Source organism: Vidua macroura, chromosome Z (assembly GCF_024509145.1).
Source record: "Vidua macroura isolate BioBank_ID:100142 chromosome Z, ASM2450914v1, whole genome shotgun sequence".
Taxonomy (NCBI): domain Eukaryota; kingdom Metazoa; phylum Chordata; class Aves; order Passeriformes; family Viduidae; genus Vidua; species Vidua macroura.
Genome location: NC_071611.1, coordinates 11,255,045 through 11,270,272, shown reverse-complemented (window position 1 = coordinate 11,270,272; position 15,228 = coordinate 11,255,045). Strand labels below are relative to the sequence as shown.

The 15,228-nt window shown below is 36.4% G+C and overlaps 1 protein-coding gene across 4 annotated transcripts in view; it reads right to left on the bottom strand.

Moving 5' to 3' along the window:
- Positions 1–3,363: 3,363 nt before the first annotated feature.
- SLC35D2 (solute carrier family 35 member D2) overlaps positions 3,364–15,228 on the bottom strand; it is a 23,198-nt gene continuing 11,333 nt past the window's right edge. For 3 of the 4 annotated variants that reach the window (XM_054004464.1, XM_054004465.1, XM_054004466.1), the window contains 8 exons: positions 14,487–14,555; positions 14,219–14,263; positions 13,315–13,417; positions 11,230–11,322; positions 8,806–8,873; positions 7,989–8,067; positions 6,116–6,198; positions 3,364–5,514 (listed from right to left, as the gene is read on the bottom strand). In XM_054004464.1, the coding sequence (XP_053860439.1) occupies positions 5,412–5,514; positions 6,116–6,198; positions 7,989–8,067; positions 8,806–8,873; positions 11,230–11,322; positions 13,315–13,417; positions 14,219–14,263; positions 14,487–14,555 (643 nt within the window). In that variant the 3' untranslated portion in view covers positions 3,364–5,411. The remainder of the gene's footprint in view (positions 5,515–6,115; positions 6,199–7,988; positions 8,068–8,805; positions 8,874–11,229; positions 11,323–13,314; positions 13,418–14,218; positions 14,264–14,486; positions 14,556–15,228) is intronic. The other variant, XM_054004463.1, reaches the window with a different exon arrangement.

Genomic DNA, 15,228 nt, shown 5'->3' with positions numbered 1-15,228 from the left:
TGAGCCTGATGAATTTTACTGGGGCCAGAAGACTTTGTTTATAAAAACACAGCATAAGGGTCCATTGAAAGAAACATGTCTTCCAACCTTAAGAGGAAAGAAAAATTTTACACAGAAAGTTCCACATGCTGTTCCTCATCTCATACACAGAAGGGAGGTCCTTGGCTCACTTAAATCAAAATAAGACTTATGCACTGCCTTAGAAGCATGTGGTATTCAGGAAGGTCTTCTACAGGAATGGATTTAATTTATTAATCCACTAGGAGATGTGGTAAATAAACATATATTTAACAGTTAATTGTACATTTAATTTATGTATTTAATTTATTTAATAATTTTATGTATTTAGTCCCATCAAGTCTAATGCCGGAAAAAAAATCAAACATAAGTCTACTGTTCAGGTAATTCCTTAACAACAAGCTGCCATCAGCAACACTAGCAGCCAAGGAACTCAGGAATGGCAGCACCGGTTCAACCCTGCTTTATACTGATCATTTAACAAGCTTAAAAAAACATGAATGATCAATATGAAGAAGCAGGTGCTTGTTAAACTGTGTTATTCTACAAGAATGCATACTAGCTTAAAAAACACTGCCAATTTGCAGCCTTTGAAGATTTTAGACTAAAGTAAATTTAGTTCATTCATGGTATCATTAAGGATAAGTCAGCAATTTGGAAAAGAATACACTGGAGCAACATCAACACAAATGGGAAAAGTTGCTTTGAAAACTGGAGAACACATGCTAGACTTAAACTAGCAGCTTCACATACCAGAAAACTGAGGATCTGGGTAATGCTACTAAAATAAAAGTATTTGCAGCAGAGAGAAAACAGCAGAAATAGCAACAGGGAGAGAATTCACATCAACACACCAGGGTGTGAACTGACACACCAGTCTGTCCAGTTCTCTAATCTCCCCAAGTGTGGCAGTAGCTCTCTGGCCACAGAGAGCAGGCACAGATTTTCCCAGGCATTTTCCCAGGGAAGGCTGTGAGAAGATCAGCAGAAAGAATGAGAAACAATTCTTATCTGCACTTGCACCTGCTGTTGTGCACATGTGGAATGTGTCATAGAGATTTGTTCATCAAAGAGTGATTTCTTAATTAGACACTAGATGGATGGATTGACCAATTAGGTCAAAGCAGTATCAGACTGGCTGTAAAGGTTACTGAGATTCTTAATAAGTATAGTATAACATAGTATAAGATTATATAATAAAGCAATTGACCAGCTTTCTGCAATCATAGAGTCAATGCTAATTATTACCTGGCTGGGGGCCTGCAGCAACACCCAAGTACACAAAACCTTCAGGTTCATAAACCCAAAGCTTTAGGAGAAAACAAAAAGGAACCAATCAAACCATGTGCTGGAACACTTCCATGGTGAGAGAAGGTAGTGAGCTTGTATGAATCAGACACTCTCTGCATAGAAAATACCTCTTTACAGCACACTGTTAGTCTCTGAGCCTTGGCAGAGAAGTGAGAGGATGAATCAAATCAGATTATTTCATTTTCCAGGAAATGTCCAGGATTTAGATTAGAATAACATCACTACATTACACGCACATTTGTAAACTATTGAGAAAATCCAAACTAAACATTGATTTCTGATGTTGGCCTCAGGGGCCTCTTTCTCTGGAAACTACACAAACCCAAAAAACTAATTTTATTGTCACTGTTTACCATTCATACAGACTGGAGATGGATGTAAACCAAACCTTTAAAAAAAGACTACCCCAAACAGAGATCAACACTACTTCTTACAGTGAAGAGTTAAATTGTGGCCCAGACAATTTCCAGGATTTCCAGGACAAATTCACACTGAAACCAGAAAAAAGATTTATCATGTTACATTACTAACACCTTCAGACACAAACCCACAATTGTGCAGATGCTTTACAAGTAAAGGCAATGCCTGAATCACACGGAAGGTAACACTAACTCATCTGTAACAAGAAGATAAAAAATCATTACTGTCTTACCTTAACAACAACCCAGTTTCCTCACACTAAATTTTCTCACACTTAGTTTTCATACTTAATTTTCCCCTCAGGGTTCACCTCATAAGTAAGCCAGGCCAAACAAATAAAAAAGGTTTGAATATTACATTTACAAAAGTATTTACAAAGAATCACAAATAACCCAAAAAAATCACTCACTGTTCAAGGAATACTTTAAATTTGAAGAGGTTTCACTGTTTTCTACATTTAAAAAATAATACTGAATACCTCTTTTAAATTAATGCCCCCAAAATTTAAAAGAATCCCTTCTATTTGATGATGGAATAAAAAACACAGTCTTCCACAGCTGTCAGTCTTCTCTTCTGGACTTCCATGTTGTTTCCATTTTCTTTTCCTGTGGTTGGTAATGCATCTCAGCTAGATCTACAGAGCATCATAGGCCCAATATAAGTAATTTAGGCCAATAAGAAGATAAATAAATCCTTAAGAATGTGAAGAATTCTTCAGTCTAAGTGTTTTTTTCTGAGGTAAATTTTTTTTTGCCTCTCTGACTTCCACAGGAATCACTGCAAGAAATTTACACAGTGAATGGGTAGAAAGTTCCTTGGGTGACCACATTTTCTCACTTTATTTCACTTCACTACAGTGAGGTCACTGCTAAAAAATCCCCACAAAATTTAGAGCATGAACAGACCAATGCACAGGATAATATTTTTTTCTGGTCCAGTAATTATTTTTCTTTGTATGTCTCCTTGTAAATACACCCTGACACCTGTAATGGTATGAATGTCATATTTAAAACCTTAAGTTCATTAATATGAAATCTGTAGAAAACTAAGCAGCTGTATCCTAAAAAATCAGTTTTAAGTTTCTATCTTATTAACTGAAAGACACAATTATTGATGTTCTGGACGAAACAGCCATGCAATTTCCTAAATTCTCACATGATAGTTGTGCTTGGTCAAGCCCATATTGCCAGAATTTTAATAAGCAAATTTACTGAAATCAACAGTATCTCAGATATAGAAGAAAACAGAAAGTGACTGAAGCTGAGTTTCTTTGTGAAAGTATGCAAGCAATTGCAAGTACTTCTAGATAGTACCTATTTCTTGTTATTGCTAGATTTATTTTCTAAATGATTCTGAGTAACACTGTCATAAAGACTATGATTATCAGGTCTGTATTTCAGGTGAGAAATCTAAGACTGAAGCACTTCAAGAACATTCTATGAACAAGAAATTAAATAAAATCACTTCACTATGGTACAGAATGAGCTAAAGAAACTACTTGAAGTACAGTATAGGAGTTAATTATATAGAAAGCAAATATTAGTGTTGTTCATGTGCATGGGACAATTGAATGTGTCCACCCACAAAAAAAAAGTAACCCAAACAAAACACCTGTTAAAACTGTAATCTGTATATTTTTTATTTATAAAAGGTACAGCAAAATATTAATTAATTATATCCAAATGTTAAGTGTTCCTTTGTGGGAACTACATCTTATTTAGCAGGTGCCTTTGTGTGTTCATCAGTATTGCAATCAAATGGCACTCATACTAATTTCATAATAAATGAAAACTTACCAATACCTTGTCTCATGGCAGAGTTAAGGTTCAGTAATTGAAATTGTGGAGGTAGAGATGATCTGAAGAAAGAGGAGCCTTATAAAAGAATACACTCAAAAATATTGAAGGTTTTTATGCATAAAGGAAATTTTTTAAACAGAAAATCACTGAAAAATATTTGCAGAAATGTTTTCCCTCCACATCTTCAGCAGATAGAAAATGAAAGTCACATTCTTCACCAGCTGTGAGAAAATGGATAGCTCAGATTTCTCTTCTCTCTTTGACCTTGTCTTTAAATGCCACTTCTAGTATCTGCAGTCACTGCTCCTCTTGCCATTCAAATCCCTGCAGGCAGTCATTCCCTGAAGCTTCTGGGAGTGTGAGTAACCCACTTGTTTCTTAGATCTAATTCAGACTGTTCATTGATGTGCTACACACAGAGTAATGTTTTCTGATTTTCTGTATTTTCAGATTAGCTGTATTTTAATTGAAGTGATCAAACAAGTCATTAGACCACCCTGGCTCTATGTCAAAGTCTTTCAAAATCTTCTTTTGATTTGATTATTTTCAAAAATTTTGGCTCATGCTCACAGGGAATTGAGAACTTCAACAAGATTAATTTGTCTGATGTCTTCCAACACTTCAATGCATCTATCACATTTTCAAAGGTTAACACTTTATCCTCAAAGAAACAGGTAAGCATTATCAAATATTTTCAAAGAAGGAAATACAGATACAGGTGTTATTGAAATATAGATATGGGTGTTATTTTCCCAAATGATCACTCAGACCATCGGTCTGGGCCTCCTAACCACTGTACCAGCTGAGCCTACTGTAGTCATCCCCAGGCTCATTATGATTCCTTGCTTAGAACTGAAAGCATAAACTAGTACCAGATAAGCTTTTACTGTACATATAAGACACAATAGGACACTAGCCATTTCTCCTCATTTAAACACAAGTCAGTCTTCCACACAGTCAGTCAGTTTCCCTCCCCTACTAGGTTTGTACATAGTAGCACCACTTTTCTGCAGCAAGGTGGCTACAGATAAAATGTGAGAGGAGGGGAATGTGATATAAAAAGAAAAATGTACCTTAACAAAAGTAGATTTGTTGGTACTGGCTCACAGACACACACACACACAAAAACATCTTCAAATATTAAAAAATCCCCTGTCATTTCCCTACTCTCCTTGATCTGCTGCAAAGTTATGAGGGTTCATTTATAACAACAGTGGCAACTTCTGCAGAACACCATAGTGTGATTGAGGATGAGAGAAACACAGAGAGAGGATGCCTACACAATGTACACACACAGACATAGCCTCAATTTTTTAGTTAGACTTACACAGTGAACAACCTGGGGGCAAATATCCTCTTTGTCCCATATGTTCTATATCACTTACCCAAGAGCACATGCATGCATGAAATCAATCTGAACCACTAGGATCTTTCATCTCGTCACTGATATCTAGGTTTGCATACGGCATAAGGCAATGGTGAATCAAGCCTCATGATTTTACTGGGAATTTTGCCTCAAGAAACTACAGGCAGTCACTGAAAACTCAAAGATCTTGTTGAAATAGCACCCAAGTACAGGTAAATGCAGACATTTACAACTTGAGAATTGCTCACAGCATTCTTTCCTTTAAAATGGCTTTCAGATTAAGAAGAAAAAGCTAAAATCAAACTAGTTTGCATGTAAAAATTGGCGTGCAAGAATATTTCTGAGCCAGTGAATTGTGTGCATATCTGTGACAACTGAGGTAGATTTTTTTTTTTTTTTGTTGTTGTTCCAAATATGTTTCAGCATATACTTATTTAAGGTCTTGGCAATGCTAAACAAACTGGTATCTTCAGTCTCTTTCAAGGCAGGCATTTTGTCTAACTCTTTGACACTGGAAGTGCATTCTCTTCATCCCCGGGTTGTGCAGGCTTGCTGTTTCCTCTTAGTGTTAAAAACGAGTATCTCAGTCCTCCTGCCATACTAAACAAAAGAGAATGAACAGTGGTGTCAAAGATGTCTGAAGTTACAGATGTCATTTCATAGGTACATACCTTTCCTTCTGAAGAGCTAAAGAACACCAGCTATAATAAACTAGGAGTGCCTAAGTGCTATGTAACCCATCTGAGAAAGCAGCCCCAAGCAGACAAAGATCAATTACCAGATTCATACACACAGGTGATCATTTAAGCACACAAAGTAACCACTCACAAGTTAAAACTTATATTCAATGGGCACAACTCATTCAGTCACAGTTCTCACTTCCCACACCACACCTGACTTTTACTTGGAAGCCTCACAGCTCAGAACTGCTGCTTATAAACAAAGAAAAAATTCCACACAGTAAAACTGCAGACATATTTCCACAATTAGGCCTCACCACAGCAAGATTTAATATCTGAAAATAGACAGGAAAAGTCATAACTAACTGTAATGACCTTTACATCCTGAGGCAAGTGCTTTGTCAGACCAGTAGTTTCAAAACTGCATCACTCAAATGAGTCCAATCAAACAAAGTATAAAACTAGAACTCACTGAGAAATTTTCAGCTTTAATAAATAAAGGCTATTCAAGTTTCACTTACCAAACATTTAGCCCTACAAAGTTTAACATGGAGAATATGTAATCTCCACCAATCAACATTCCAATGTAAGCAATGGATATATTCTGAAAGGAAACAAAAGTCATGCATTTAAGTCAGATTTCATCTCCATGAATACAAATTATATCAACTAATTAACTTTTATAAGGAAATAGCTATACTGTGTTGCTGACCACTCTAAAATCAGCCTTTAAACTAATTTCATGGATGTCAGCCTTATGGGTAATGTAGCAATGAAAAGAATAATAAAATCAGTATGTTTTCTAAATGTATACAATGCATAGTAACTTTCTAGGGGGAAAAAAAGCTATTTGATATTAGGCAAAATGGACCTAAGGTCACTTTTTGAAATTTATTTCTTATTATCTTTGGAATTCAAATCTCATTTCTTAAAAATGGGTTTTGGGTTCTCCAGCATAAAAAGGATGCCTTAAAGTTACAGTAAAAGTTCTTCATTATTACCTTAAGAGGGTTATCTGCTTACTTTTCCAACTAAATGTGCTCTGAAATCACTTGGTACAGGTTCAAGAAAGGCACAGTTTAAAGTTAAAAAATCTACCTCTCACCCACCGGCATCAAGTTTTAGAAAAATAGTCCCCTAAAGAAAAAAGGAAAGATGTAGAAGTGTGTGATCATTTTACCAACACTTTGTTGCTTTCAATTATTTTAGCAGCTAGTCAGCATAATGACATCTGTCTCTACAAGTCTCTAATAGAGACTGCTGCATCATAACCAGCTTCTCAACTTTAAAGCTGTTCTAAGTGTGTCAAAGACTATTACAGCTAAGAGAATAGAAATAGTCTTGCCCTGACTTAATGTTCTGATGCAGACATATAAAATTTAAAAGAACACTTCCAGAGCCACAGAATGAAAACTACTAGATTAATCTTGCAGCTTTCAAAAAAGAAAAAGGATGTAGAAAGAAAAGCATTGCCCTCCTTTTGCAGATTTTATGGTGAATGTGTGGTGAATGTATTTTATGGTGAATGTATTGTTTTTCTTAGTCATGGAAGGGTGCACTTTCAGTACTGTTATTCCTGTTAAGTTAGTTTGAATTCTGAAAATGCTTCAACCACAGCTGAGTAAGTTTTGTATTTACTAAAGCTCTTTCAGCTTTACAGTTCTGTGTTTCTCTCCAAACTGGCCTACAAAAAATGTGCATGGGCAGTCAGGGATGTTCCTAGACATGCTGTCCTCATCAATACAAAGCAAGATGCACAGTTTTAAATTAAATTGGGTTAAAGGAAACAGACTGTAAGGATACTGGATTCAATTTTTAATACATGCATGTTTTGGCGTTGATCAAATTGACCAAATTTGTACAAACCAAAGTTAAATAGTCCATTCACCTAGAACACAGGTTCTCACACAAAGGCTGAGGCACTTAACCATAGAGCTTCAGCTTAGTCATTATTCTGTATCTATAAAAGCCCTATGTATCAGCTGCAAAGGAAATTAGTTTAGCCCAAAGTAAAATTAGTCCACAACAGTTCACCTGGATTTGCATCCGGGCATCTTGACTAACACACAATAACCTAATAAACAACAGAGGCACAGGATACTGCCTGATGAAATGTGGCTAAATGTACAACTTTTAATTAAAATTGTTCCAGTTTCTCTTGTAGAAGAAATAAAAACAGATCAATACCAACAATGTTTTCTGGAGCATACTTGACTTTGAAGGCAAGAGAAGAGAGTCACTTTGTTGTGTGACCTTGTTTGGCACAAGCAGTGTCTCAGTATTAGCCTTCATTTTGAGTTTCTATCTCAAAGTAGACTCAAGATCACTGCTGAGCCAATGCTCTTTTCTGTCTATTTGAGCATTTTTATTTCCGTCTTCTGGTCCATAACTCACCTTGATGGCACCAACTACTGTTGTTGTGAGTGCAGAATTGTAATGACTGCACAGGACAGTAGAATACATCAAGAGAAACCTAAACAAATGAGAAAATTTTGTAAATTCCTCCCAGGGAGCTAGGAAGTTTAACATTACTTCAAGATGTTCAACATTATCTGGATCAGTATTTTTCTGGAATCTATAATTCCACCTTTTCAAACCCTTGTAAAAGAATTTCTGTGCATCTCTATTTTAAGTTAATGATGTGCACATACAGAATAGTCAAATTATATGTTAAAATATGCTACTTGGGCTCTAACAGAGTCAACTCTTTTCTCTGTGCTGTTTTTATGTCAGTATTTGAAGTTAATTTGACCTCTTGGTTATGACGTGAAAGAGAACAGGATGCAATTCCTTCTTCCTTTTACTCTGCAGTTTCAACAGGAACAAAGCATTGTTTCATTACTTTTAAGTCTCCCACATTTTCCAGCTGCTTTAAAGAACAAACACACTGAAACAGTTCCTATACTCACGGACTTACATGCTATTAACTGCAAAGAAGTTAGATGGTTGGAAGAGACAGACAGAAGAGACAGTACAGAAAATACAAAGCTAAATGTCATGTTGTTCAGCACTGTACTGCGAGGTCAAAAATCCAGATAGCACTGAACAGTTATATACACCATTAGAAACAATTAAAAGTCAAGACATAATCCTGGGGGAAAACCCATTTTCTCTGAACTTTAATGTAACTTATTAGTGAGTCTTACATTTGAGATTTGCAATTTGAAACACTGACATGAAAACAACTTGCTTTATTCCCCTGTGTCCTTACCCAAACAAGCAGGAAAGAATAAATTGAAAGACAAATAAAAAATTTGTCCAGTGCTGGAAATGTGTTGCCTATTAAAAAGAGAGAGAGAGAATTATGTGCTATATAATCAACTGGAAACACATACAAAATGTACTTAATATGAAAATACGTAAATTCACAAAATACATTTAATTCATACCAAAATTATGAACCATTTATATTACTTCTGGAAACAGTTTAATGCATCTAACTTGACAGACAGCAGGACAACAGCATCTCTGATACCTAGACACGTACTTGTAACATGCAGAGCAGTGCAGATATACAAGTGCATACTGTAAGCAATTTACATAAATGCAATCCAGAAAATTGTGTTTTGGTATTTACTAACAGATACTAACACTGTGAATAATAACACATAATAAATAGTGTTGATGTGAGATGGACAGAAACAGCAAATACATAAATAATTTCCTCTAAATCTCTTCCACACCACAGATTCATTCATGAACAGCTTTCAAGGCCCATGCCTGCATTTTTGAGCATTACTAAGGTCTCTCAATAATGAAGATCAATGAAAAGGCTCAATTACTTTGAAATATCCTCCCTAGTGAAGTGCAGCAAACAAACATACAGTGCCATACAGTCACTAAGAAACATATCACAGATTCTTTTCCATCTCTATTAACTCCTGGATATGCCTCATTTTAATCTGGTTAGTCTACACTTGCTGCATAAGTACCAAATTCAGCTGAGGCTGAATGCATCCCGAGAAACAGAAAAAAAGCTGTTAGTCCATGCTAACAGCCAGCTGAACCTCCACCATGTGAGGTAATAGGTGAAAAGGATCTTGAGCAGCTCTGCCCTGCTAGAATTTTGCTGGTGTGCAACAACAAGCTGCCAAGTATAACAGAGAGCCATTCTGGGGCTTCCTTCATCTTATAGTGAATCATGCTTTCCTGCCCTCTCAGTGCTTTCCTTCTCCTCACAGTGAGCCAGCTGGTGAGGGAGAAATTAACTCAGACATTCACTCACAAACTGCAATCTCTCCAAGATTACAGAACTAGCTAGAGGAGTAGAAGCATGTCCCTATCATACAGATGTGGTACTGATGTTTTGACTTCAGAGCAGAAGACATATACTGTGACAGGTCAAGGCAAGAAGCTCTGCCAGGGTAAAAACTGGTCTGAAAAATCTTATAAGTACACGGGTTATCTACAATAATTTGCTGAGTTGTCATCAATATTTTTCCATTTTCTCTGTTTTCTCTGTGATTTGATTTCTGTGTGTCACACTGACACTAGTTATCTGCATAATTTACTAGGACTTCTATTTTTAAGTGACCAAACCAATGTGATGCACAGAAAGCACAATGTATTTCTCTAATAGATTTTTATTCTCTTCAGGTAATTGAGCATTAAGATGTTTACAGAAAATAAGCCAGTGGACACAACACACTCCTTTTTTTCCCCTGAGATAAACCTAGCAACAGAGAGACCTCTCTGACCAGGGCTCCCAAAATCTCCCATATCTCAACCCTGTGTGCTGGAAAAGCAGTTGAAATCTTACAGCTATAAAAATTTGGGCTCCTTTTCCAAGATAGGCAGCAGATGCATTTTCCTAAACTGGCACAAGGTCATGCTGGACTGATGACATAAAGAAATTTCAAATTCACAGCAGACCTAATTCCAGCACTTTTAAGGAATCATAATTTTTCTGCTTAAAGCATAATCCTAAGTACACAATGGCAAAATCATGTGAGTTCAGGGCACAACAGTATACAACAAAGAACATTGCAATTATTTATTACACCCTCCAAATAATTTTCCGTGGCAAATGTAAAACATTTCTAGAAAGCAATATGAGTGACTAGATTAATTTAACTATTACGAAAAAGGCAACTCAGCAAGACTGTGAGGGAGCCAGGAAAACCTTCTGGTCTGATAGTTTATGTATCAGGACATACTGCCGACGGACACTGTATTAGGATTGCCTGGGGAGAGTCTTGCTCTCATCCTATGAGAATGCACAATGGAGGTCACCAAATGAAACTGAGACTAAACAGAAATCTGCCCTGGATATCAGAATGAGAGAAAGACTGGAAATTGTCTGTACAGTTGCAATCTTGTTATAGAGCATGTGGCAAATCACATAGTGCAGTTGGATTCTCAACCATTTGTTCTAGCTGGCAGTCCCTGAACATACCTAAGTTCCCAGAGAAAGACTCAGATAAGGACTATCACACAAATTCAGCTTTTCCTTAAGTGAATAATCACAAGTTCTTACTTGTGAAGGACAAATCCAACTCACACTTTTCAAACACTAACCACTAACTATAAGGGAGGGTTACCTCTTCAGAAACAAACCAAAAGCCCCTCCCACTTCCCGAATGAAATCTGAACAAAATAATATTAACAGTCTGAGATATGCAATATTGCTACTTACCTGCTGAAAGTCTCCAGTAGAAAAGCTAATAAAAACTGTTGGAATCACCATGAAACAAGCATTATAAAACAGGACACCATACTTTCCCAACTCCTGTGAAAAACAAAAAGTGTTTGATATTAAAAGCCACTTGGGAGCAAAATACTACATATTACTCTGGTAATTCTTCTGACATTATTGTCAGTGAGTAAACAGACTACATCTCAATTTAAAATACAAACTTGCAATCCTTGGGTTCAGTGTTTCCTACTAAGCTGAATTTCCACTTCACTCACTTTGTCTGTGCATTCAGCAGAGTATTACTGCTCTGTTATTCCTTGGACCCTTCTATACAACACTAGGAATTTTCAAAGCACTGGTCCAAAAGTGCTTTGTGTTGACTTCACATAAGTTGACTTCTGCCTGGCCAAGGAATCACCTAGTCCTTCTACAAATCAACCACAAAAACATATAACAGGAAAATGAATGAAGTTTGACTCATAGAGCTCTGTAACCACTGGTAATTGATGTAACTTTATGCAACTTAAGGGTTGCCATCTAACCTGTGGGTTAACTTGCTTGACACAACAGGAGGAAATTAAGAGAATGAAAAAATAACCTTCCCTTCCTCCCTCCAGATTCAGCCATGCTGCTTAGAAAAACTCTCCAGCCTATCTCTTCTCCTGTATTTTGCAGAAAATTGTGAGGCTGTTAAATGCTTCTCATATATAAAAATGCAGTGTGGAATCGACAAAGATGTCTAAGATTATTAAAAGACATATATTTCTGCTGTACAGAGTGAACCACAGAAGTCAGAAACCAAACCTCTATCCAAGACTGCTCTTTGCTATACTTAGTATGTTTCATGGCACTGTATTTGAAGAGCAGCCTGCCCAACATTTACGTTAAGACATGTGTATCAATATATCACCTAATACCTTGTCACACCTGCCTTTGCTGAATACTTGCTTTTAGATAACCAAAAAAGACTACAGTTACTGTACAGTTATTGTGGTTATGATTTAGGCTGGACAATTCTCTGTTTATTTTACATAAACCTCACATAACATGTGTTTCTAGTCAAAAAGTCATCATCCCTATATAAATATATATCAAATTTAGAGGTAAACTGGTTATAGTTTGCTTCTTTTTTTTTTTTTTTTTTAAATAACTACTACTCTCTGCTTAAAAGACTTGGGAGGAAAGAAAATACACTGTTTGCTTACTGAAGCCTAGCCAGAGATAGAAATAACAACTTTTTCTAAGCTGTTCTCTAATAAGAATGCATATATCAACTGTGAAATATCAACTGGAATGTGAAAGTAAATGAAGTTATTTATAAGTTCATAATGGTAAGTACATAAAATTCATATAATAAGTAGGTGTCCTAGGGTGACTAATGTCTGGGGTGACTTTATGATGCTGAATTTTATCCCCATTTGTCTGTTTAGCCCAGAAATAAGTTTTGTGCCTTTAAAACTAGATCCGAAAGTGAAGATGGAGAAAAGGAGGAGCGGTGGAATGTCTGAGGCGGCTGTATTCAAAAACATAAAGACAGAGCTTCAGCTCTCTCTCTCAGTGTGTGTTATCTGCAGCACGGACAGCGGGAGAGAGCTCTCCTTTGCTTTTAGTTAGTTTTTTTAACTAGCTGAGGCAGACAAGTTCCCTGGACTGTAGTTTCTCTTTTTCTTGGAACTATTCAAACCTGCTCTGGACTGAAAACCCAGAAAAAAACATCAGGAGCTCATCCCTGTGGCCCACCAGGGCCCAGGACACAGCATCTTCTAGCGCCAGAGGGACTGATAAGAGACTGAGCGAGCTGAGCTACACCCCACTAAAAGGACTCTCTCTCTATGAATTTCAGAGAGAAACCTCTCTTTGGACTAGTGAGAGGTTCCAATGCTTAATATTATTCTTTTTTCATGTTTGTGAGTACTTTGCTTGTTAAATAAACATTTTTCCGCTTTTCTTGAAGGAAGTTTATCTCCCAAACAGGTAGGGAGAAAGGCCACTTGAATCTGCTTTCTAGAGGAACTCCTCCCTAAATTTCCCCTAAACCAGGACAGTAGCCCACTGCTAAATTCAATCCAATCACCCCACAATTACCTTGGGATCAATTTTCTGCTTTGTATAAACTCCATTTGCTGCTGTGAAGATATCATTTAGCAACACAAAGATGTAGCCCTCCAGATTGAAAGACATATCAGACCTGGGAAAGAAAGAAATACTGTATGGTAAATAAGCAAAAAATATGCAATGCATTGCATTACCTTGCTTACCAAGAAGAATATTGTGAATGAGGATATGCAAACCCAGCTAGTCACAGGTTTTGCTTCAAGCCTTCTTTGTAAGTCAAAGTACTTTACATTTCTCCATTCATAGGACCATCACAAATGAGACATTGGAGAGTTCCAAATACTCAGTGTGAAAGTGGCAGGAAATCTTCAATTTTCATTCAGAGGAAAATTTCACCCATGTCAACCCTGACAACCAGTCCAATTATAACTGAATTTACTTACCTATTTCTTTTACTACAAAAAGTGGCTAGGGAATAAAATCCAACTGTTTTTTATAATATTTGTATATTTCTCAGACAGATTGTCATCCTTTCTGTTTTGACTCGTTACCTCATCAATACAGGGTAATTAATTTGATAGGACATAGCTCTATCTCTGTCACATCACATGGAAATTATTTACCTTTGTTCACAGCAAAGCCAGGAAACAAACAAAACATTAACTTTCCAGATAGGTAAAGGAATGTTCAAACAGAAAACAGAGGACAACAGCATACGGGTGCTTTGTAACCATTATCTCACAATAGAACTTACAAAAAAAAAAAAAAAAAAAAAAAAAAAAAAAAAAAGTGGGATTTTTATGATTAAAAAATATACAATGTGTAACTCCAGATTTGACATCAAAATATCATTCTTTCTATCCAGAACAGGAATATATTTTTCCAAGATTATTAAAATACACTGATACTATGAAATAAAAGCAACATTCCTCACATAGTTTTAACTTGATTCACTAATGATCCTGCAAACACGGAAAACCTACAGGTGGAAAAAGACACACCCAAAGACTGTCAGCAGGAATTAGATTTTTCCTTTGTATAACTACACCTTCAAGTGATGTCACTAGAGAGATTTTCCAAACCAAAACTTTATCCAGAGTAACTTACCTCCACTTAGGTTTACTTGGAATTAAACAAGGAAAAAGTCCTCCTACTGTCCCTCCCCTCATAATATGGCTTTGTATGAGAAATTAAAACCTTACCCAGCGGCTATGAAAGCCCCAAGAATGATGGCAAATACGCTGACTATAATATTCAGTGGGTACCGTTTCCTGTAGGCAGAAATTGAAACAGTTCACATTTTCATTTTTTGAAGCAGTGATTAAATGGCTGTCTGCCTGAAAAGTTTCAAAGCAATTAATAATCACAGAACATTTAACAGGAGGGCAAAGTCTTGACAACCTTACAGAAGCAACGTGATTGCCCATGTGCCATGCTGTCAGACCTTGGCCTTGAGAATGGAGATTGAAAAAGCACTGTGAGCGCTCTCTTACTAGACAATTATAAAAGTAAAGATTAAAGGTTCAAAGTAACAGCACTGAACCAAACAAATTCAATGTGTATTGATATTCATAATAGACATATTACAGTGTCTTCCAGCAGTCCAGTAAAGGAAAATCAGTGTACATCTCTCATACAGTTTTCCATATCACCTTCGTTGAGGAAGATGCTATACAGCACACTGTCTGGATTATTTTCAATCAGATACTTATTTTGAACTCAAACTGAAACTTTTTACCTGAAAGGGAAAATATGGAGCTTATGACATTCTTCACTACCACATCAGTGCTGACACAGAGTAGTAAAAAGCATTATGTAAGCCTATAAAAAGGTTTTTGTATCTATACTACTTTGTTTGGAAATATCTTAAGCACTCATTTTTGCATCATACTGCAATATGCTTTACAGATATTCCCCTAGTTCTTATTCTGTCAAGGTAGACTG